Below are 25,000 nucleotides of genomic sequence, written 5' to 3'. Positions count from 1 at the left end.
AGCGGATAACAGAATATGTCGGTCGACTTTGCGGTTGCTCTATCTTCCTCTGCACGATTGATGAATAAATATTGAACATAACAATGAACGATAACCACAGTTTTCGCTTTCTTTTTTAAAACATCCGCGAACAAACTGTGAATAGTTTCTTATTTGGCTTAAGTGTTAGCCCAAGGGAACAGTGAAATCGACAATGTAGTAAACAAATAAGAGTATTTTCAATAGTTAACAATGACCTTAGTCTTCTATTGCAGAAAAGAGTGGTAGACAGAAGTGTGTCTGGCCTATGATGGTGAGGAGATGATGACAATGATGATCGCCACAGGGACAGTTGGCCCAGTGGCGGTTCTCTACCTACCAGCCAATAGCAATTTTGGTATGTTGTTCCCTAGAGCAGAGGTCTTCAACAGGGGGTCCGCGGAGATACTGCATGGCGGTCACGAAAGCTTTCGTAAATTGGACTTTTTTTTTTATATTTCCCCCGCAATCTTTTCCAAATATTGAAATTTTAATGAAAGCCCGGCAGGAGAGAGCTTTTCTCTGGCTGCTCCTTCAATTAAGAAGAAGGACAGCACAGCAACGTCAGTTTCTCGCCGGTCTTTATATCTACCCCCTCCTCCGCCGCAAACAAAACGTATTTGGATGAGAGTGCACAGCCAAGACTGTTGGGAGAGAGAGAGTGCTGTTGTCACAGAGAAATAGTCCACCAAAAACGTTGACGTCGCTTAGCAATTGGACACTCTGCGGTTGATAAGTTACCGGCGTACTTGCGGAGTGATAAGAAAGACACTAACCAACGTTTATGTTTAAAAAATATCCATCTGAATAGCTTTTATGCATGATTACAGGCAATTGACAGACATTGTTGATCATGGCAGGTATCAGTTTATTATGTTATGTTATGTTTATAATGGCAGTGGCATGGCCATACCTTGCACATCTTTAAAATCAAAACATGAATATATGAACCTGTGTATTATTTGAATATCTTAGTATTGAATGCAAAATAACAAGGTACATTTATACATGGGACTATAGGACCAGTTTAATATAAAACACAATTTTATGCAATATATAAGTAGGGGAACCCCGCTCTATCTCTCCATCAGTTTGGGGGTCCTTGGCCTGGAAAACATTGAAGACCCCTGCCCTAGAGACACACCAGTCCCTAGAGAGAACCACTGCTCCCCACACAGCTGATAAAGCCAGACCCAGTGCAACGTGGGGAGATAAATGAACAGCGCTACAACCAAAAGTGAGGCTTCTTAATCAAACTTCTGTCGGTGCAAATGGATTACGATACAAATTGCGCAGTATGTATTAGCTTGTGTGCGTGCATAGCAAGTTTGGACGGGGCAGAAATCAATCACAAGTAGCAGAACTTCATTTGTATACGTAGGTCTAGATTTTACAATTTTGATGGTTTGTCATGTTTCATGAAAGGCACATTTTTCGTGTGAAAGTGTAGACCTATTTCATGCATCCATATGAATCTTAAATGTTTGAAGTTGATCAAAAGTTTGCATCCACTGTTTTGATCATCTGTTGAAATGAACTGCTAGCTCAAAATGAACTTGACTAGAATAGGGATCAACAATTAAAAACAGTCAGAACCTAATCAATCTACTATTGTGTAACAGGCCCAACAACCACTGAGTGTGTGTGTGTGTGTGTGTGTGTGTGTGTGTGTGTGTGTGTGTGTGTGTGTGTGTGTGTGTGTGTGTGTGTGTGTGTGTGTGTGTGTGTGTGTGTGTGTGTGTGTGTGGTATGTGTGTGTGTGTGTGTGTGTGTGTGTGTGTGTACGCGCGAGTATGTGTGGGTTATTGGTGGTGAAGGAGGGGTCTGTTGGTCTGTTAATCCTGTCTGGAGAGAAGTGGAACAATACCAGCTTTTCACCCATGCTGAGAAACACCATGCTTCTCTTTCTCTCTCTTCATCTTGTCTCAATCATGCCCCTCCTCCCTCCCTCCCTCCCTGCCATCCGTCTCCCCCCCTTCTCGCTGCCTCTCTCCCGTCTCTCTGTCCTCTATTCATCACCAGCTCTCTCTTCGTTATTTCTCCCTTCCTGCCCCGTGCCACTCACCATACAGACAGCAAATAAGGTTCTTACTTCGATAAACCCCCTTGCGTATTCCAGCATTGCACGCCAGGAAGCATACCATGCTCTCTCGCACAACCACATTGAAAAAGAGAACGTATTCTTCAGCCTTTAGAGGGCGGGCAGTAATCTCTGGCCGTGACTCGGCTAGTTTTTCCAATGGAGTGGTCATATAGAACGGAAAGTATGCACAGGTGTAAAGCGAAAAGGTGATGCATTAGAAACCGAAGTACGCTCAACAATACAAACAAACGCTAACGTTCTTGAACACACATGCTAGCACACAAGCTTAGATGCACAGGTATACGCTAACAGACTCACTCAAACTCACACACACACACGCGCACACACAGTCAAACACACACACACACACACAAAACCACACGCAAACATACTTGCACAGAAACACACTTAAACTCAACCTTAAGCCTACTGGGCTTAGATGGTATTAGTGGTTGTGTCTGCACACTACCTGCTTGAATGGCATTGCTGTGCGTATGTGTCTGTGTGCGTAGGTGTGTTAATCAAAATTTCAGAGCTGAGGCAAACAGATTGAGGTAAAACTGTTAACAATTGTTGAATCACGCCGCCCTTCCCGTCAAACAATAGTTCAGACGAGGAACAATACATGTAGAGGAAAGTAGTAGTTATACTTAGGGTAGGCAATTTGAAGACAACAGCCGGGGTAAGCAAGATTTTGAAAGTATCCAACTGAAAAGAAATCCCTTCCCTCCCTTCAGGCCTTCCTCCAAGGGCAACCCCTTAAAAACATGACTAGCTCACTAGCTAGTCAGGTCTGCCTAGCCCTGTGGAAGAGTCTGGTCATGTACAATGAGTGCCCAGCAGAGTGTGCACAGGTGACTGGTAGATAGGTAGAAAGACAGCTAGGCCATCCAATCATTTAATTCAGGCCAAATTAAATGATTAAACAAATTGATTGTATAATCATTTACAGGCTTATTACAGGCCTGCGTCAGCCACAGATACCCGATTATTTATATTTTTTGGTCAGAGCATTTGATTTGTTAATTGCTTTAGGGATATTAAGTGAGTTTCAACAAATATGAGAATAATGCATCTAAAATGAATTGCCAACCAAATGTTCGAGAGATGATATCTATTATTAGGTTGGATATTAAAAAGCACATCATCTAACCAAAGGAACAGCAGACCAACAAGCAAAACTATTGTTGAATGTGCCGTAGTCAGTAGCTCTTTTGATTGAGAAAGCTGGGTTTAGTAAGAGAAGCGTGAGAGCAGGGTCACTGTGACTTCTTTGTATTCAACTGCTATACAGCGAGTGGATGATAACTGAATTCTTTGCTGTGCCTAGAGAGTTCAATTCTCAGCCAACATATTCTGAGTTGCCGCAGCAATGTCCACAGTCTATCTAAGCATCATTGTGCAAAGGATAACCTGTAATCCGAATTTACTCTCAGTAGATTTTCTACGAATTGGTCTGCAAATAAGTGGCTCGAGAGTTCCCTTCTAAGCAGGAAAGGTACTAGGTTTGACCCTCAATGTCCGCTGTGAGCAAAACTCAATTCAATGCAAGTCTCAATGTACGAACGCATGAGCTACACAGTAGGTCTGCGTTCTGGCCATCTTGCAGGACTTCGACCCTGCCAGCTGGAGGGGTGTTGTTGACCTTACCGAGGGTGCGCACGGGCGTGTTGATTTGGCTGGGCGGACTGACCCCGTGCACGTTGACGGCCCTCACCACAAACTGGTACTCGGTGTCGGGCATGAGACCCTTCAGGACCATGGAGGTGGCCTCGATGGGCTCCCGGATGGACGTCCACTCAGTGTCCATCTCTGGTCTGATGAGAAAACCAGAGAGCAACTCACTGACACATTTTGGAAGAGGTGCAATGGGAGTTTGTGCTGTTTATGGAAATGTTTGCTCAACACACAGGATATTTTTCAGCTAGGACTGTGGGTTGAGAGAGAGGGGATGGTAAATAGCAAATGACCACAGTAAGACCTCGGTAAGAGCTGTTATGCCGGCATGGGTGACAGACGTACAGGGTTAGCCACCAAGGCGCCCCGTTTACTCAATGAACTGGACCTGAGTCGCCTTCACTCTGATGAAGAGCCACTTAGACGCTGACACTGTTGCACGCGGAAAAACACAGCCTGCACAGATTATTACAGGTACAACATACTTCAGCCTGTGTGTGCATGTGTGCATGTGTGCATGTGTGGGTGTGTGTGTTTGTTATGTGCGTTTGTTTGTGAATGCGTGCGTGCGTGCGTGCGTCCCTGTGTGCGTGCATGCGTGCGTATGAGACAGAGGTGCTTGGATTTCCCTTTCCCGAGTTCGCATTTTCAAGTACAATTTGAATCCTATTCAGTACTATTTCTAAACAAATACACACTTACTCCATTAACAAAGCGACAACAAGCTGTCGTACAACGGACGACAGCTATGGGACAGTTGGTTACAGCGCAGTATTACGGAAACCTAGTTGGAACGGCTGATACAACCAAACAACACCAAACAGACAAACTGAAGGCCCAGACATCAGATTGTTTCTTCTGCATTCCAGCCCCCCTAGTTCTTCTGACTTCCACGGCTAGCAGAGGCCTCTTGAGTGCAACACCGTATTAGCCAGTTCAACAGATGCCTGCGGCCAAAACAATTTGTTGAATAGAGTCATCTCCACAGCCTTAAAGTGTCTCTCTTCAGAGGGGTTCTGTTTGATGTCTAGAGGCAAACGATTTGGCTCTGAGATGACTCTTGGTGGAACGGGGGTGGGGGGGGGGAGCTTCTGCATGCAAACTCGGGAATCTGAGTCATGTAAAGTCGTCACATTAACCCGACAGTTTAATGCCCTGTGTGTTTCTGCCTCCCTCTCTCACGGCTCTGGATTCCTCTCTTCAGTCCTCAATGCTGTATTGAGGACTTGTACTGCCTTTACAAATACTGTGTGGTGTATGGTACCCTGTGTTCCATTTAATAATTCAGTGGCATTCTTTCCTGGCTAGGTTCATTTCAGTCTTTCATCTATTGTTCCTCTCTGTTCTTCTTTCATTTCCTAATTTTTTAGAAACTTTTTTCTTGAAATAATAACATAATGGATGGCCAATCATTATGGAACAGAAGATAACACTTTTGAAAACAACTAATTTGAGACAACAGACTGTGTGGTAAATACATGCCAGTCTAGTTGGCAACGTGTGTGTGTGTGTGTGTGTGTGTGTGTGTGTGTGTGTGTGTGTGTGTGTGTGTGTGTGTGTGTGTGTGTGTGTGTGTGTGTGTGTGTGTGTGTGTGTGTGTGTGTGTGTGTGTGTGTGTGTGTGTGTGTGCGTGCGTGCGTGCGTGCGTGCGTGCGTGCGTTGCGTGCGTGCGTGCGTGCGTGCGTGCGTGCGTGCGTGCGTGCGTGCGTGTGTGTGTGTGTGTGTGCACACGCGTGCAGGTGTGCGTGTATATGTATGTGTCTGCGTATCTTATTGGCTTGTCCCCTGCTGTAATATCTGCAACCAAACAGCTATGCTACGAATAGACCTCATTCTTTCTTATGTCCCCTGTGACCCTCATGTCATAACAAAAGGAGCCTGTACTGAGCAGGCCCGTGGAAGGCTCCATGAGCAGTGTTTCATGTAGAACACCAGTGTTTTACTGTGTAAAGGACTCCATGTTCAGATCCCCACCAGTCTGTCTGCTCAACACAAAGAAGAAGGAACGGGCAATCAGGGACTGACTGGACTTCGGGACTTGGTGTGATATGGGTAAAGCTGGTATATGTATCTCTTATGTGTCCAAAAAAAAAATATTGGTTGTTGTAGGGGTTCTTTTGTGCTTTGTTGGTACAGAAGATGCATTTGATTGCACCTTTGCTGACCCTGCAAATCCCTCCTTGAGGGATTTTATTTTGTATTTGTTCATTTTATAATTGTGTGTGTGTGTGTGTGTGTGTGTGTGTGTGTGTGTGTGTGTGTGTGTGTGTGTGTGTGTGTGTGTGTGTGTGTGTGTGTGTGTGTGTGTGTGTGTGTGTGTGTGTGTGTGTGTGTGTGTGTGTGTGTGTATCAGCCTCTGTATAGCAATTTGAGTGAAAAAGAGAGGGATAGAGAAAGTGAGAGAGAGTTTTAATCAATCGTAATTGAGACACTCAGCTATATGTCCTACCTGATGTAAGCAACAAGGTAGTGGAGGACAGGTGCGCTTCCCTCACTTTCTCCTTCTTTCCATGACAACGCAAGCTCTGTTTCAGACACTGCCGCGACCATTGGCTGGGTGGGTGGCGATGGGGGCATGCACATTTCTGTTAAGTAAAAAATACCACTTTAAACATGTGTTTTCTTCAGAGGCTAACTCAACATGATACAGATGTGTGAAAAGGACCTTGTGAGGCAAAATAACATTTAGCCATGGAGGTTAACAGCATGGAGCGTCATATGAGCATCATGTAAATATAGTAAAGCATGCAAGTCTCTCTATTGATATATTTATTAGCATGCAGGTGTTGTCAACGTTAACTTTAAGATGTTGTTCTTTAGCAATCAGTGTTGTTATTAGCCTTTAGCAGTACTCATTAGCAAATAGGTGTTATTCACTTTTAATGTAGTTATTAGCAAACAGGTGTTGTTATTAGCAGGCAGCTGTCGTTATTTGCATAAAGGGGTTGTAATTAACATACAGCTTTATACTTATACTTATTAGCATGCACGTGCTGTTATTTACATATATATGTAGATTTCAGCTGAATATATCAGCATGTCTGTTTTATTATTAGCATGTAGAGATTGTCGTTGACATGCAGGTGTGATTCTGAGCATTATAGTCCTACCTTGTGCAGAAGTGCTAACATCTCGAGGCATGCTTGGCCTTCCCTCTCCTGCCCAACCATATGCCCCCACACTCACTCTGTACTGAGTGTTCACCTTCAGGCTTCCAATGTCTACATCCTGTACAATGCAGGACAGAAGCAAAGGAGAGCAAAACAAGGAACTAAAATAAGAGACACTAACTTTTGGAATGACGTATAGACTGTTTTAATCAATTATCTTATAAATTAACATTTTGAGATGTTGAAAACAATAACACTTACGAAACTTGCTTGTCCGTCAAACTGCCCCTATGAAAGTAAAAAGCACATTTTAGTCAGAAATATCTGTTGTCAAGCATGCCAGAATTCTAAGACTAATAATATCCAAATTATCCAATTCTGATCTCTAACTTTAACCCTAACCCTAAATTTGATATGAGAAAAATATAATATCTAATTAAAAAACTCTCCTTATTGATAAATAGATAGCATGCATTTATTGGATTTTTAAATAAGAAGTGATGTTTGCAACAGAGCTTAGCGAATGATGGCACATTCTAAATGGCAATGGGCTGTTTGAAGGCATCGGATCCCAACACGTGTTAAGTTAAGTAAGTAAAACAGTATCTATATAACACGTTTTAACACACAGATACAACATATGTGAATGACCAAACAAATGAGTAACAAGGTCATGCATTGCCCCGTATGAAATCAGCAGGATCTTGTAGCTTATTCTAAAATCGTACAGGAAGCCAATGGAAAGACGCAAGAACATGAGTCATGTCAGACCGACGGCTAGTTCTAGTAAGAAGCCTAACTGTAGATGATCAAGAGCAGCTTGACTGAGGCTTCTGTAGAGGGAATTACAATAATCCAGACGTGAGAAAAATTGAAGTTTGAGTTAATAGGTCAAGATCCGAGGCAGACAGGTTCTATCTGATACATATTTCTTGGCTGATGAAAACTGGACTGGACAAGCTTCGTAACATGAGGATCAAATGTCATATTCTGTTCAAAGATGATACAAAGATTAGAAGCAGTAGAATTTATATTTTGAGTGAAATGGACCAGTAAACTGACAAACTGCAGTTATGAGGTTCAATTAAATAACTTTTGTCAGGTTTTAGATAGAGCAGGGTCAAGGAACATGCCGAGATATCTGCAAAATGGCGTTTGCTCCTCTTGCCCAGATTCAGACAAGTTTTTTGATTCCAAATTCATCATGTGTCAAGGAGGGTAGTTTGCTGGAATAATATTTCCTTGAATTAGCCACCTCCATGGATTTATCCAAAGATTACCATTGTGTTCCGAATCACAGGAAGCCTAATTATCCAAGCACGAAAAAAGTGCTGCATTATTTGTACTTTCAGACAAAGATGTTCAAGCAAGACTGAAACCACTTATTTCAAATTCAAGCTTTAGTAGAAAAGCCAGCCCAGTTACGCAACCTATCAGGTAAAGTGGTATTATTAATGGATTCAAACTCAGCAGTCAAATCTAGTAAAATTTTAAACGGACTGCAATCATATTATAACGCTTTTATGTAACCAGTGGCCACCCATAGCGCTTTACAAAATTGCCTTACATTCACCCATTCAAGCACAAATTCACGGCAGCGTCAGCCATGCAAAGCAACAGTTTAGGTCAGGAGTAACTCGAACTAGCAACCCTGCGATTACCAGCCAACCCGCTCTACCTCCTGAGCTACTGCCGAGGCAAGTAGAATGGAGAATGGAATATTCACCTTTGGCAGTATACATAAGGATGTCAGGAGTTTTTGTCCGTCAGGATTATTTTAAGGAATTTAGATAAAACGGTAGCTTGGACATTGGTTTGTAATTCATGTTTAAAATGGCTTTATAATGGGTTGATTGAAGGTTTTTTTAAAAGAACACTTTCAATTATAAAGAAGTCAAGTACTGAACCGGATGTGAGTAGTTGATAATAGAGAGTAAGCTGGGACCTGAAACAGGAAGGACAGATTTTATACATTTTGTGGACACTGGATATCACAGTGACTAGAGGAGAAGGGCATTGTGAGCTACAGTGTTTAAAAGGATCCGCAGGGAGATAGGAGAAAATTCAGAGCGCGAAGTAGGATAGCTGAAAGGTGCGGAGGGGGTGAAATCGGACCGCAGTCCATCAACCTTGTCAAAATTAAGATAATATTTTTTACAGTTATTAGAAAAAGAGGCACGAATGGCAGGAAGTGTGAGATTTACTAGCTGGTTAAAATAGTTAACATGAACCTCGGGTTACGTATTTTACAACTAATCAGGCCAGAAAAGGCTTTGTAAAGTAAATGCAGCTTAACTTACAGTGGTTAGCATGTCCAGACTCAGAGGAACCTCCAATATGGAGGCTGTACCACCTGGGCGGCTGTTCCTCATCTCTTTATAGAAGACCTGAAGCACACACACACACACACACACACACACACACACACACACACACACACACACACACACAGACAGGCACACACACACACACACACACACACACACACACACACACACACACACACACACACACACACACACACACACACACACGCAAACACAGAAATGTGATGTTATAATTATTACATTGCCCCCCTCTGCAGTAACAATTAAATTGGCAATACCAAATACCCATTTTTAAAACCATTGGTAATGACTTCAGTGTCTGAATGGACTGAATCTGTGTATCATACAAACACAAAATAAAGTCGTAGCGTAGCACAACATGCATAAGTTATATCACATAGTTGTATTTTCAGATCTGGTTCCCAAACTTAGACGTCCTCCTGCCAACATCAAAGCAGCATCAGGCACACGGCGACAGATTGTTACGTGAGACTGAAGATTCGTAAGCAAGAGGAGGGAATACTATGATGAAAACGAGATCAGCATCAACATCCCAAGTGATTGGCTGATGGAGCACACATGCTTAGCTTTGAGTAGGAGTAGCCCTGCGACTAATCCTCTTAAGTGCAGACATATGTTCATAAACACCTGCTGATCTGCGCTTTATTGGATGACTCATAACAAACTTTAGAAATACAATTACCAGCATGGATACTTGTTCTTTCTCTCTCTCGCTCTCTTTGAGAATATAGCTAATAACGAAAACTTTCAGTAAATACATACCTGTACTTAAAAAAGAATACACCGTTGGGTGACACAGCAGAAAGTTAGGTTGAATTACTTCATTTGTGTGGTTATATTTCCAAGAATTGCACCACCACTGCATGATCATTTTTGCATGAACAAGTTTAGTTTATGAATGAAAAACCATAAATCAACAACATTTTACAAATGAAACGTTAGCTGTGTTAAAGAGGCATTACAGGTCATTACAAGCACTGTAAGAAAAGCACACGAAAATGTTTCATTCTGCAGTCCTATATTTGTGAGAAAAAGCAAGATGAAAATCTAAAGGAAGCACTGAAATCACACCATCTTTTCTTCCATGTGTATTTACCAGAATGAATCACGTGACACTAAACTCACTCTAAATCAATTCTAAATTCTAAAATCAAATCTATCAAGAAAGCACTATAGGTAAGTATTGAGGCAGCCCAAAAGCTGAAAAACATCACAGTGAAGGGAGTTGGGTTTTAAAGCACCAAGATATGTCCAAATGGCAAGCAGGCTCCCAAGGACATTGCACTAGATAATAACTTTGACAGGCAGCGTAAAAGCCACTAGGAACGGCTCTCTACATCAGTAGCCTGCAGGCAAAATTGACTTTCTGCGTAACATAAAACAAAACTCAGGGGCAATTTGATTTCGGAAATATTGTTTGATGTTTGAAGTGTTTTTGGTGTTTCATGGATGTGTTGAATATGTACTGATATATTTATATTATTTTGAATAGATATTTATATTTGTTGACTCATAGATAGATTTTACACTAGCCCTCCGGCTTTTCATGAACGATGGCTACACTGTTGAATTGGACTGAATAGTGCACCCAGCAGTTGCTTCTGATGTGCTGTGATTGGCTCAGTCCGTGGTGTGATTGGCTCAGAGTCTGACCATGTTGTAATTGGCTCAGTACATTTTGTGATTGGGAAAATCTCAAAGGCATGACAATGGGTGGCAAGGCACGGTTCCATTTGATAATATTCTTTCTCCAACTCTCTACAGGCAGTCAGGGTCCAAAACTACCTTTTAGAATTGCATATTTTTACTTGCAGACCAAGCAATTGCTTTAATATGTAAGTATTTTCTACTCTATGAATCATTTGCTGCTGGTAAATTTACTATTTGACCCTGCAGACCATTGTGTACAGCAGACCATTGTGTACATAAGACCTCACAGACTGGTTCAATGTAAGGTTTAATCCCTTCTCATACAGCTTGAGCCTTAGTCTGAGCACTCTTCTGATCATCCATATCGTATTGCATCTTACTTATTTGGTGTTATTAGGTAGGTTTCTCCAGTTATACTTTAGTAAACCCGCCCGGATCTTGATTCTCCTCAACATTTTTTAGTAAACTTGTCAAACGTTGGTTGTTCTACATATTGTGCAGTTATATGCACTGACAACTTTTCAACACATGTTGTACATATTCACAAGGCTTGATGAAACCCATAGCCCCCCCCCCCCCACACACACACACACACATACAAAGGAGTTTTTTTCTTGCCCTTTTGGGGGATTGGGTCAGGGGGGTTTCATAAATAGTTGGCCTGTTAAGCCCTTTGAGACTGTAATGGTGATTAAGAGCTATACAAATACAATTGAATTGACTACACAGACCCACACACACTAACGCTAACAAGAGAATTGCGAGGTGGAAAGTGCATTAATCTTTTACTTCACCTTGTATCCAGTGATGGTACTGACATGCCGTCGAGGCATCTTCCAGCGAATGTTGACCGCGGTGCAGTTCACCGTCTCCAGCTGGATGTCCAGAGGAGGACTCAGACGATCTGATTCACAGACACAGAGACAGGTAGACAGGGAGACAGGGAGACAGGTAGACAGGGAGACAGAGACGTGAGCGGGCCATCAGGATGGTAGCCTTGTCTTCTGAAAAGATTGTTGAAGAGAAAAGGTTGCATTTTTTAAGTAGGAAAACTATGGCTCCCCAAACATTTGGTGAGTACCCATTTGCATGAAAAAATAAAAAAGGATCTCAAAACACAAAGATTTGTGTTTTGAGCAAGGTTAGGATTTGCTTAAACCTCTACTTCCTTTTATGGTAACAGAAGAAGTTGCAGTCTATCAATCCTTCAGCTGAAACCTTCAACACACACTTTCAATGCAATGTTGGCTACAGCATACAATGTTTGTATGCTGCCTTCTTTGCCAGGAATCTCTTGAAAAAGAGATTTTGAATCTCAATGAGAATATTTCTGGAAAATTAAAGGCTAATAAGAAAAAAAAAAAAAAAAAGCCAAAAACACATTTTATGAAGGAGTTCAATGCCAAAACTAAAATTGAATAATCGGGATTTCAATATTGACCAAAATAATCATGATTATGATTTTTTTTCCCCATAATCTAGTAGCCCTAATAGATAGATAGATAGATAGATAGATAGATAGATAGATAGATAGATAGATAGATAGATAGATAGATAGATAGATAGATAGATAGATAGATAGATAGATAGATAGATAGATAGATAGATAGATAGATAGATAGATAGATGGATGGATGGATGGATAGATGGATGGATAGATGGATAGATGGATGGATAGATGGATGGATGGATGGATGGATGGATGGATGGATGGATGGATGGATGGATGGATGGATGGATGGATGGATGGATGGATGGATGGATGGATGGATGGATGGATGGATGGATGGATGGATGGATGGATGGATGGATGGATATAGACTGATATACACACATATATAATATACACACAGATAGAAACAGATAGATACAAAGTTACATATATTTGTATCTCTGCCTTTACCCAATAAGCAATCATAATAATAACAGTTTCTCTATATTTCTCAAGTCAGGCTGGTTGGGAATTGCTACTACATCATTGTGGTGACCTAAATAATGTTATAAAAGCCAATAATATAGTTCGCAAAAAAATAGCCATGTTACACACATTTTTATTTTATCAAGCCTGGAGTGTGGAGTGCTGGCACCTTGGGAAACTGTTAAAAAAAAGAAGCTACTGGAGCCAGTTTGACATATATTGGTATGTGACGTTTTTAAAATGCCCAGGGGAATCGTGGAGTGCAGGTGTCACTACCTCCGTGGTAAGCCCTGTGTGCACTTCCATGACACCTGCAAAGGTCAAGAGGCTGCACCCGTTGTGCTTCTATAGCCTGCATGCATCTCAGAGGGGCAACCGGAGGAGCAGTCACACCCATCCATACTCTGGATCATGTGTGTGCGCGAAACAGAATTGTGTGCGCGAAAGCAGAATTTACGAGGCATCTCTTACATCTATTACTCAGATATGCCTCTCCACTACTGACATCTTTGGCCATCTCAAGCCCTCACAATGCTCTTCTTGCATCTTTACGTTATAATACCCACAAACTCACATGGTGTGAAACCCATCCAGACATCACAACATTCAAGATATCATACGCACAACACACAACATTTGTCAATAATTGTGTGTCATTGTCGATTTAATAAAATCGATCAATAATATATCAGCGATAATACCTGATAATACTTGGATCATTCTAACCTTGTGCTATCCAATCTCATGTGAACGATCACGTACAATCTCGGCCGTTTATCTGTGAGCGGCTACGAGAACAGGTACAGAAATCGAGCTGAACGAACCGATCAGAAAGTGGAATGCCATGTGTGGCTCTATTGCTCTTTCTACTCTGTTCGCTCTCTACTGCGCTTGTGTCTTCTTCTCTGTTGCTCTCACCTCATTACACATCTACCTTTCCCCTGACCTTCTGAATGCTCTCCTCCTCTCTCTTGTCTCTCCTCCACCAGCCCCCGTGCCCTTCCTGTTTCCATTGGAGTGTGTGATACAGTATGTCAGCTTAATTCCTTCACCAGCAAATGCCCCTCTGACCCTGAGGACTCGGGAACGTGGAGTTAATGCTATGACCAATGGCATACACTGCGTTTACTTGAAGGATGCAGGACTCCAATGCAGGGCTTGGTGTGTATCAATTACTGTTTCCCATTAAGCTCTATAGTTCTACCACCTCCAAGGACTAAAAGGCTCCGAGGTTCAGCCCAGTGGATTGGGTTTGAACATAAAGGTATATTTTGCAGGTGCAGTGACTCCCCACTGCACTCGCAGCCCATAATTAGCATAATCATAATAACAATGCTAATTATATTATTAGGACTATTACTCGAAGAATAAATTCAAAGTAAAATAGCTTTTTTAGCAAAGAAGAATTCATTTCTAGACACATGTGTCCTGGGAGTGTGATAACACCACAGTCTGTCAGCTTAACCCCTCAACGCTCTATCTGAGGCTGGGCCATGGGTTCTGACCGCCGAGCCCTGCCGGGAGATAAGGCCCTAACCCGTCTCCTACAGGCGGATGAGTGGTCTGAGACGTAGCCCATGTCTGGCTTTACAAGGAAAAAACAAGCAACAGCCAGTTCAAAGGGTCTGAAGCAGGCGTGCTATGGACAAATATAAAGGTTGAGGTTGATAAGGCCAGGGTGAACTCTGCCTTGGAACACGTTCGTCTATCTCTGGCAATTTCGAGCATTAAAGGCAATACGTGTTGACTCCAAAGCCTTGTGGTATTATTTTGCGCGGACAACAAATACTGATTTCCCTTGACAGGTAACAAAACAGGAACAGACAACCCAGACACAACTTGGTTGTCTAAAAGAGGGCCAGTGAAAGGGATATTTGTCTGTGGTACAAGAAGAACCAGAAGAGGCAGAGAGGAATGTTTTTGTGTGTTTTCAGACAAGACAGCGGGAAGAAAAACAGAAACAAAGATATAGCCAGGGAAAGAAAGGACAACAAAGAGAGTCGTGCAGAAAGTCTTTCAAGGCTTGTATTTCAGCACACCGGCTCGCTCTTTGGAGCGGTCCAAAGTGTTGGTGGGTAAGGGGTAAGTGGTTGGGCCTATGGTTAGGGGTGGGGGAGTGCTGTCTGTAGGGGGGCATGTGAAGCCTTTAGAGACTGCAATTGTGAGACGAATAAACTTGACAGGACTCGATATTGTGTCCCCACTGGTTTATCACGAAACTTCAAACAACTACTAATATGGTAAATCATCAGCATCATACTACTGCAAAATCCCTGGACAATGACAATGTGTATACAGTATATATATATATATGTATACGTTTATGCAAATTGCATCCTTTAATGTTAGGATGAAAGTGGGAAATAATAATAATAAGCGCACATTTGCATACATTGTAATAATAGTACAGTACATTCCTATTATAAGTTAAATTGCATGGCTCATTAGTTTAAAACAAAAATTACCCATTAAGAATATGATTTAAGCCTATTGTGGTAAGCCTCCAATAACACTATAAACTCACATTAGCCATAATAACCATAACCATATAGGAAACAGTAGAAGTTTTAATTATAGTGCAGGCTATTTCAGCTTTTTAACTCACCTGATCTACGAACGGTTGTTTTCCTGGTGCAAAAACAAACGTGGCTGATGAACGCGACCAGGAAAAACAAGAGGAGCAGACGCCTCTCTGGGTGTGTAGACTCCATCTTATTTTAGTCACAAGAGTAAACCGGTCAAACCGTCATATTAATCTATATCGAAAACACACCTATAAAAGTGTCGCCTGGCTGTTGCTGAACCGATTAAAGTTCTCACAAACACCCGCGATGGGTGGTGAAGAAAAAAGCTTAAACTTAAACCGAAGAAAGGCGAAACGACCCTGAAAAATCTTCTGCTGGCCGGGTGAAGAAGGCAACTACGGTTTGACACTGATAAGATTAAAGTCTGCAAAAGATCACTTATAGGCCTATCCTAACGACCCTGCGCGCGGAACAGGGCTCGTGGCGATGCTGTGCCGACCCAGTGGTGTCACGATTTTACGCGCGAAATAGTACTTCGAAAGAGCGATAGGTAGTTATTTCCACAAAGAATATCGTATGGCGTTTTAATGCCATTTCTTTTGTCTCTCCCGCTTTATATGCTGAGTTTGTTTGACGACAGAGGGGACGACGAAGTCAGGAACGCGGGGCCATTTAGAGCTAAGAAGATAATAAGCGCGTAATCCCTCCTCGCGCCCCAGATGGAGAGTACGTCTCGCGGCTGAAACAGCAGAGCTACCGCTGCGTGTGACACTCCAACAAGTGCGCGTGGGGAGGGAGGGGGCGGGGGGGATGGGTGGATAATTGCTATAACTAGTGCAAAAAGAAATGAGACATAATTGGAATCATTTTCGGAACATCGGTTTGCTTCAAGCACACATTTTTTCCAGATTTCTTTCATTCTTTCTTCTTATTTACTGGAATAGGACATCTCAAGACAATTAGTGTACAGGCCCAAAGGGATAAATCAACACGCAAAATGTTGCCATGACCCTGGCGACATTTTACATTTCATTTTCATGTCATGATCATTTAAACTCATACATAATTCTGCAGAGAAAGTTACTGCATATTGCTATATAAAATCCTCCATTAGTCTAACAGGATGCATTTTAAATCGACTATAACTTCAACTATCTTTTATAGAATATATGCTTTCACTTTACACTAGACTTACCACCTACTCCAACAACACTTATTCACTGAATATTGAGGGCATTTATACAGCTGGTCCGCATCATTGCAGCACTTAGAATGGGAATATTTTCCAGAAATGTCTGTATCGTTTGGTAAGGAGATCCTAAACCCGCTCCATTTTGGAGTGAGAGGAGTGAACCACTAAGCAAATGAGGCACAGAGCATCAAGCCACACCACCACAACTAGTGAAACGACTTGTGTCGTGGCATTCATGGAGGTACCCAATTGTTACTAATACCTCTGGTTGAACTTTATCTCCCTACTGTGTGGTATGAAGGCCCACATCAGATGCACCACACTTGACCTTTGAGATGGAAATGAACGTCCCGAACTCGCTAGTGGGACTTCAGTTAGGATGAAAGTCACTGACCAAAATTACAAAAACAACAAGAACAAAAAATACAAAGAAACGTAAAGTTATATGCGTCGATGGGAGATTGTACTCCACTGACGAGAACAATGAATTGTATTAGATTCAAACTGAATTTTGTTGTATTCTTTTCTTCAGTTCTCTCCCAAGCATTTCAGCCCTTTTAGAAGATGATTCATAATTTTAAGAAGTTATGTTTTTAATTTATCCTAAGAATCCCATCCCACCCAATATTTGCTTAGAATAACAATGATCAGTAAGAGGCATGGCGTATAAACAAAGATATCACTCAATTTCCTCTGCAAAATTCTGCACCTGTTTAAGTTGTTTATTCTTTATATTCTTCCGAAAAAATAGTGGTAAAATAGCCTAATCAGTGTTTATTTGCCTGACTATTCAGTAGCTTAAACTGAATGATTAGTGACCTTTTTCTGATCTGAATGAGATTGAATCAGGTTAGAATTATTCTAAGGAGTGCCATTGAGAGCATGACAGGAATTCACTATCCTTATCCTTGAACATCTCTTTTGGTTCTACTGGTGCAAGGACAGGGCACTCACACAAACGCACATAGACACACACAAACACACAATGCACATACATGCACACCACACACACACACACACACACACACACACACACACACACACACACACACACACACACACACACACACACACACACACACACACACACACACACACACACACACACACACACATTATCCCACTCACATTATCCTTATTTAATAGCATCGTTATTATTGTATTATTATTATTATTATTATTATTATTATTATTATTAATAATAATACATTTAGACCAACTGTTACCCCGGCAGGGCTGGAAGATCAGGACAGATTGTATTATAAAATGTCGGGAAAAACTTGATTTGATAAAGAGGTAGAACCATTTGAGGTCCATCCATTTGATTGCAACGTCATGGGTTTAATTTGATCGTCTACACACAGAAGCGTTGCCAACAGTGCCCTCTAGTTGTAGCAATTGTCGAGCATCTTTGGCTGAGTTATCGATGATTTCAGCTATTTTAAAGGCTATTCCAGATTGGTACGGTCTGGAAGAGGATACAATACGATACACCAAATATCAAACTTCAATGTGCTCATTCTGCTACGCGATATTAAGCACATATTGGGCTATTTGGCCTTCTAAAAACGACAACGTTATTACAGAAATATGGCATTAAGGGAATTGTGCTGGCCATGAGTCATCCTTTAATGGCTGAGAGAGGTATTACACGTTTATGATTAATGAACAAAGCATATATTTATGAAGTGATTCTCATTTGGGTTCAAGGTAGTATAGCCCATGATCATTATCTTAAAGGACAACCCAAGAAGGAATATCTAATTAAGCAGCCATATAGTGGAAAATAGAGAACAATATATGCAAGCACAGTCAACATTAACATCTATTCATCTTTTATCTTTATTTCATTCGAGTATAAAGTTAAGTTCAAATTAGTCACTAATTGGTCTACTTAAGGCCTTTTAGAGATTCCCGAAATAATGATCAGAAATGTGCCGGGGATGCAATCTACATATGGTGCGGGTTAAACAAAATCTGTCTAAGGAAAAGTAGTCGAGGCAGTGAACACATATTTATATATTCATGCAATCATGCACTGCTGTCAAAATCAATTTCCTGCTAATACAATCACACAATTCACACTGTTACTACTGCATATAGTAGGCTACACTATTCCGAACTATAACAATATTTAGAATATAATAATATATAATCTGAAAGAAAAGTTGCCTTCTAAATACTATTTAAAGATGATTAGTGTTATCTATATCTAATGTATTAAAATCTTTAACCTCTCATAATGGCAGAAAGCAGAAAGAATTCACATGCTATGATCGGTTGATAAAGGCTTTCTACCTTACCCCTTTAACTATTTTATCCACTATGAATAAACAATAGCAAACTTACACTTAGGCCTATTCTGCAAGGTTTTTACCCAGCATCCCCTCTGGCAGCAATAAAGTCCCTCATCAACCCCCCCACCGAACGATTCAAGCTGTCAATTCCTTCCTCTCCCAGGCACAGCCATCAGGGGCTGCAGTTTCGCGTGGAGGCAATAATGAGGGGTGAAACGACCCATGCGATTAGCCCCGTGTAAGTGTGAGTCAAATCAAGCCCCAAAATGGCTGCCAGATTCAATTGCAGATCAGCCTGAGATTAACCTCCGTTGAATTGCTAGAAAGGAAATGGCCATCTGTTTGGTCTAGTCTAGCATGGTAGGGCTGTAATTACACTGCTTGAGGTATTTCCATGCAGTTATGTGCGCTGCAAAAAAGGCCTCCCCTTAATCTTTTAGAGTCTAGACTAACTGGTGTGGACGTTAGCAAGTGTTGTCAATGCTATTCAATGTTAGGCCCATTTTCTGTTTTTCTTTCTTTTAAAAAAAAACAATCAAATATATTTTTGGACCTTTTTCAGTAAATTAAGTGATATCCTTTACATTGACTTCTCTTACTTGATTTTAATTGTGATTAATTTAAAGATTGTTACGTGTAACTCCTGGGCCTGATGTGGGCTACCCAACGCAACGCTGATGAGAAGCTTAAGATCTGCCAGCTTTCACTGGTGTGAAACAAGCAGGCTGTGGTTAATAGTCTGATTACAGGGCCCTCATTAGGCTATGTCTCCATGACCGCATTTACTCACAAGTCAGATCTCAATACAAGATCCTTACCCTCTGTATTTCTATAGTCCGTATTCACAACAGGCCTATGTAAGTCTTTAAACTGTATTCACCATCACATAAACTGCATGTAGTTGCTTAGTTAAAATAGCATTAAAGCCTGAACCTAAATTAAACGAGAAAATGTGTTCATGCAAAAATCAGGATCAATGTTTGGAACTATATATCAACATTCCATAAAAGCCAGCTGTGCGTGATGCAATATTGAATAAACACTTTCTTTATCATCAACATTTGCCAGGAACATTTATCAGGACATTTTCAGACTGTAAATAGGCTACCCGATCTTCACTGTTTTCTTTATGATCCTACCCACAGTGTGATTAGCAGCCAACAAAGGTATTTGGTATTCATTCTATTTTTATGGGCTGATTGGAAACGTGTGTTTTTATCCAACATCTTCAGAACGTAAACAGTAAGATGAGAGATATAATGGATTGTTTGTGGAAAGTCAATCTGAGTGATCTCTCTCTCTCTCTCTCTCTCTCTCTATCTCTCTCTCTCTCTCTCTCTCCCTCTCCCTCTCCCTCTCCCTCTCCCTCTCCCTCTCTCTCTCTCTCTCTCTCTCTCCCTCTCTCCCTCTCTCTCTCTCTCTCTCTCTCTCTCTTTCTCTCGCTCTCTCTCTCTCTCTCTCTCTCTCTCTCTCTATCTCTCTCCCTCTCCCTCTCCCTCTCTCTCTCTCTCTCTCTCTCTCTCTCTCTCTCTCTCTCTCTCTCTCTCTCTCTCTCTCTCTCTCTCTCTCTCTCTCTCTCTCTCTCTCTCTCTCTCCCTCCCTCCCTTTATTCTATATTGTTATGCTCTTCATCTCCAGTTGATGGCGAGTAAGCAGAGGATGGACTATTAGACGTCATTACCACTCCCAGTCTGCTCCAACCTTCCCCTTCTCCGCTCACTGTTGACGGCGCATATTGATGGAGCCGAGTTGCGGAGAGGGGGTGCGCGGAGGGAAAACAGCTTCAATTCATTTGGAAATGTGGGATCGGGAATAAAACTATCTTGGAATACGATATTTATTTTTGGCGCCTTTGGATATATGTGGTCTGACTTTTGTTTTCAGGGATTCGATTTTTTTGCAAACGTTTTACAACTTTTTCAGTCAAACGAAATAACTTTGATTCTGAGTCAAAACCCCTTTTCTTTAATGTTTTGATATGTAAACCATTGGATGGCGGCTGTTTTCGCGTAACGTCATGTTCTTCCCTCGGTTTGAAGTGGACAATGAAGTTATGGGATAGCCTGACCACTTGTTTGTTTCTGCTGAGCTCCGTGCACACGAGCCCCCGGACACAACCGCGCCGACCACCGCCGTCCACCTCAGATCCCCCCGAGAGACCCCTCGAAACGCCGCCAGTTAAGATCCGATTATCAATAAATCCAGCTGCCAACACCCGAGTCTTCACGGACCGAGACGATCTAGAAAGGATGGCAGATACTGAACAAAGTAAGCGCCTTTTGGTTTTCCCCTTTGCGTGTTATCCTTCTCTAACGTAGACGCGGTTATATGCTCAGCTTCTGAGCCGTTGATCTGATAACATGAACATGTCAGTCGCACTTCATAGGCCTACCTCACTTTGGCCTCCAGCATTCCGAGAGATCACCTCATCAATTGCCACAGATGCCTTAGCGATGGCGCCATTCTAGTTTGGTGGTGCAACTATCTCACTCTTGAAGTCTCCAAACTATTCCCAAACTTTAAATGCAAGTTTTAAAGACTATAATATAATTTATATATAATATAATTGCTCATCTTCACTATTGGATAGCCTAATTGGATTGATATCGGTTTTGTTGACGCTGTAGCCTATCTGATGCTGCCTTTTATTTGTATTGACTATTATGCTTCTATTTAGAACACACAGGCCTAACTGTGTGCTCTGGAACGGTTAGACATGAGAGCCATAGAGAGCCAATCTTGAAGCAGAACCGTAACACGTCTATCCTCCTTCAGGCGCGGTAGAGGAGCGCCTGGCCGAGTGTCTGGACGGCGCCGTGGACGCTGTCCGAGTGACCGTCAGCCGAAAGCCCCGCTCTGCCTCTCAGTCTGCCTCTCCTCCTCCTTCCCCTTCGTCCTCCCCCTCCACCGCCCCGGCCACCGCCAGGGTCAACCTGAGCTCCAGGGCTCGCCACAGAAGGGGGAGGAAGACGGCAGTGAGCGAGAGGAGCAGTAGGGGCGGAAGAGGAGGAGGAGGAGGAGTTAAAGGGGCCAGGAGGAGGAATGGGAAAAGAGGAAGAGGGGGACAGGGCTGCGTGCTGAAGCAGATCCATCTCAACGTGACAGACCTGGGCCTGGGCTACCAGTCTGAGGAGGAGATGATATTCAGGTACTGCTCTGGGCCGTGTCGGAAGTCCGAGACAAACTACGACAAGATCCTTCACAACATCGCTCACGACAGGAGGCTGGGCGCCAGAGACGCGCCCCCCAACCCCTGCTGCCGCCCAATAGCATTCGACGATAACCTATCCTTTCTGGACGACAACCTGGTGTACCACACCATACGGAAGCACTCTGCCAGGAGGTGCGGTTGCGTGTAGCACGGGGACCTGCAGACCTGCTCCAGCCTTCACCGGGTCCTGCTGCGAGCCAGGTCTCTCTGCTTCCCTCTGTCTCATGTTCTCAAGAGTTTTAATTGATCACGTCGTCAGGAAACACTCTGCTAGAGCTGTGTGTGTGTGTGTGTGCGTGTGTGCGTGTGTGTGTGTGTGTGTGTGTGTGTGTGTGTGTTAGTGATGCTTAGGAACGCAAGAGACAATAAAGATAACCGAGGCCCAAATGGAGTGTGCCTCAATATGGCAGAGCTGGGACCCTTTAAAAGCTCTGTGCTGGCTCCTCAACATCACTCTGATGCTTCTGTTATCTCCCTGGTGGTTCTGCCAGATTCAACCTCATCCATTCCTACAGTGTAAACAATCTATGTCCAACTTCAAATGTGTTCACTTATGAAAAGGATTCTCAAACTCTTAAGTAACTTATTGTTATTTATTATTTCTTGTATAAAATGAGTAAAAATAATGAAATCAACTATTTATTGTTATTGTTGGAAGTTATATAATGGAGTATGCCAACGATTGAATTAAAATAGGCAAGATTATTTGCAAAGTGATGAAGAACGCAAAATATCACACAGTAGACTAGTAATGGTGTTTAAATGCACAGAAATATAGCTGACAGAATGCTTTAACCGTTTACATGTTCCTTGATTGCCTGACTGTTGGAAATATATTTACTTGTTTGGTCTTTTTGTGAGTGTTAAGCATTTTTTATGTTGACATTTCATTATTTGTAACCAAACGTGTATTCTTGCTCCAAAACATGCCTTTATTTTTCTACCACGTTATAATTATGATATCATTATTATTTTACCATATTAATATTATTAAATCAACCATAATGTATAGTAATTTGCTGCAACCTAACTTTCTTCCTAATCTTCTTCCTTCACACACACACACGCACACACACACACACACACACACATGTACACACACACACACACACACACACACACACACACACACACACACACACACACACACACACACACACACACACACACACACACACATAAATATATAGTATAACCCCACAATTGATATACCTCTTGTCACAAAAATGTAGGATCCGAAAACGGACGAAAGACAGACAGGAAGAGGGGTCTGATACTATCAAATAAACAAACTGGCAAATAGAGAAGGGAGGGGAAAATCCACATTATCCACTTGAATTAACTCCATAGATGGAAAATAAAAGATGAGGCAGAGTTTCAGGAGAAGCCGTAAAATTCATCTGCTCTTTCATCCACAAATAAACCTCCAACCCAGAACCATCCAGGACGTTTGAAGCGTTTGGAAGACGCGGAGGAGAGAAGGAGGAGAGAAGGAGGAGGAGGAGGAGGAGGAGGAGGAGGAGGAGGAGGAGGAGGAGGAGGAAGAGAGAGAGAGAGAGAGAGAGAGAGAGAGGCCCCCAGCTAAAACAATAGGATTAACCGTGGGCCTTGTCCTAGGAGGACAAGCGGGTGATATAGCGGTGAATGGAGAGTAGGGGGAGAGGAGAGGCTGGCGTGTACAGTTAAAAGTAAAGCGTGTCCCTCACTCTGCCCCCGTGCTATACTCTCATGTTACCTCCGCCACCCCTGGCCCCGATCACCCACAAGAAGAGTTCTTCTTTATTAACGGTCAGGTCACGTTGGGATGACGCGGGAAGCTTCTCGTTTTTCATTCACAATACGATCCTCTTTAAAACAACATGAGGTAATTGCTTCAGAACATTTTTGAGAAGATACAGTGGTTTGTCGCAGGGCCAGCGATTAGTAGAGCTTGTGGGTTTATGAGCTGAATTCATTGGTTTGTAGTTCAACCTGCACTGTCTCACATTTTCACCACAGACATGACTTTTGTTTGAAATTGGATTTGCTTTGGTGGTTTTTTCGAAAGACTGATTTGATTTAGGCTAGATAAAATGGCCCTTGGGTTTGTGGGTTTTTCAGGCAGTGTTGGTACGTTTTAATGTGTAGGCATTTCTTCAAAACATTTCAAACAAAAGTAATATCTGCAGTAAAAAAAGCTGTTGTTTGATAGATTTCAATGGCAATGCTCTAAACTACAAATTATAACTGAAAGCACGTTGAAGGTCTCGGTAATAATTAAACAATGAGTTGTTGAATCACAAGAGAAATACTGCGTTAATGATAATACTGCTCTCAGAGATAAAGCAAACTCCCATTGAGTCATTAAGCAGAAGTTTGAATGCAAATAGATTTAAGAGTGAGGCTCAGAACATCCAAAGCCTAATTTCGAAAGCTAGAACATTAAAAAAGTGGTACAAAATTAACAAAAGAAGAAACCAAAATTAAGTACATAAATCAACAAGGCACCCAACAAGGTCCTTCTTAAAGACAAATTATAAGCATATCAAATGGTTTAACATCCTAAATAAAGTCACTCTAGAATCAAAAAACCATAGCAGGAGCGACCCATGGTTGTTTGTTAGATAGCTAGCCATGACACCGGTGGGACCATCACACACTATATACACTGTGGAAATGCATTTTCATTCACAAAAGGCAGCGCGACAACAGAGCTAGCCTCCAGAGCCGTGCGACAGCCGGAGCGCGGCGTCATTAGGGTGGATGGGTTTCCCGCTCCTTTGTCCCCAGTGTCAGGGGAGGATGTAATGAAGGATAGAATATCAGACAACAAGGGGACGCGGCTGCAGACAGCGATACCTGAAGGAGGTGACACATCTCCGGAGGTGAAGAGGGGGCAAACAGGTGCTACGCTGTACTGGAAGGAAAACTGCACACGCTAATTGATTTAGATATCACAGGGATTTCAGGGGGGCGCGTTTCAACTGATTTC

The 25,000-nt window shown here is 42.2% G+C and overlaps 2 protein-coding genes across 4 annotated transcripts in view; one reads left to right on the top strand and one right to left on the bottom strand.

Annotated features, from left to right (window-relative positions):
- Positions 1-16,074, bottom strand: part of LOC132459492 (pikachurin) — a 33,938-nt gene extending 17,864 nt beyond the window's left edge. For 2 of the 3 annotated variants that reach the window (XM_060054075.1, XM_060054076.1), the window contains exons 1-7: positions 15,410-16,073; positions 11,681-11,790; positions 9,189-9,275; positions 7,150-7,176; positions 6,889-7,006; positions 6,228-6,363; positions 3,752-3,918 (exon numbers count right to left, since the gene is read on the bottom strand). In XM_060054075.1, the coding sequence (XP_059910058.1) occupies positions 3,752-3,918; positions 6,228-6,363; positions 6,889-7,006; positions 7,150-7,176; positions 9,189-9,275; positions 11,681-11,790; positions 15,410-15,515 (751 nt within the window). In that variant the 5' untranslated portion in view covers positions 15,516-16,073. Of the gene's footprint in view, positions 1-3,751; positions 3,919-6,227; positions 6,364-6,888; positions 7,007-7,149; positions 7,177-9,188; positions 9,276-11,680; positions 11,791-15,409 lie in introns of all 3 variants that reach the window. The other variant, XM_060054077.1, reaches the window with a different exon arrangement.
- A 4,354-nt stretch (positions 16,075-20,428) lies between these two features.
- On the top strand, positions 20,429-23,044 carry LOC132459491 (glial cell line-derived neurotrophic factor-like). The gene is made up of 2 exons (XM_060054074.1): positions 20,429-21,086; positions 21,594-23,044. Exons 1-2 carry the CDS (start codon positions 20,864-20,866, stop codon positions 22,175-22,177), a joined length of 807 nt encoding a protein of 268 aa, XP_059910057.1. The 5' UTR covers positions 20,429-20,863; the 3' UTR covers positions 22,178-23,044.
- Positions 23,045-25,000: the final 1,956 nt, after the last annotated feature.

The sequence above is a fragment of the Gadus macrocephalus genome, chromosome 6, assembly GCF_031168955.1.
Source record: "Gadus macrocephalus chromosome 6, ASM3116895v1".
NCBI lineage: Eukaryota > Metazoa > Chordata > Actinopteri > Gadiformes > Gadidae > Gadus > Gadus macrocephalus.
Note: the sequence above shows the minus strand (reverse complement) of the source record. Positions and strands in the feature narration are given on the sequence as shown.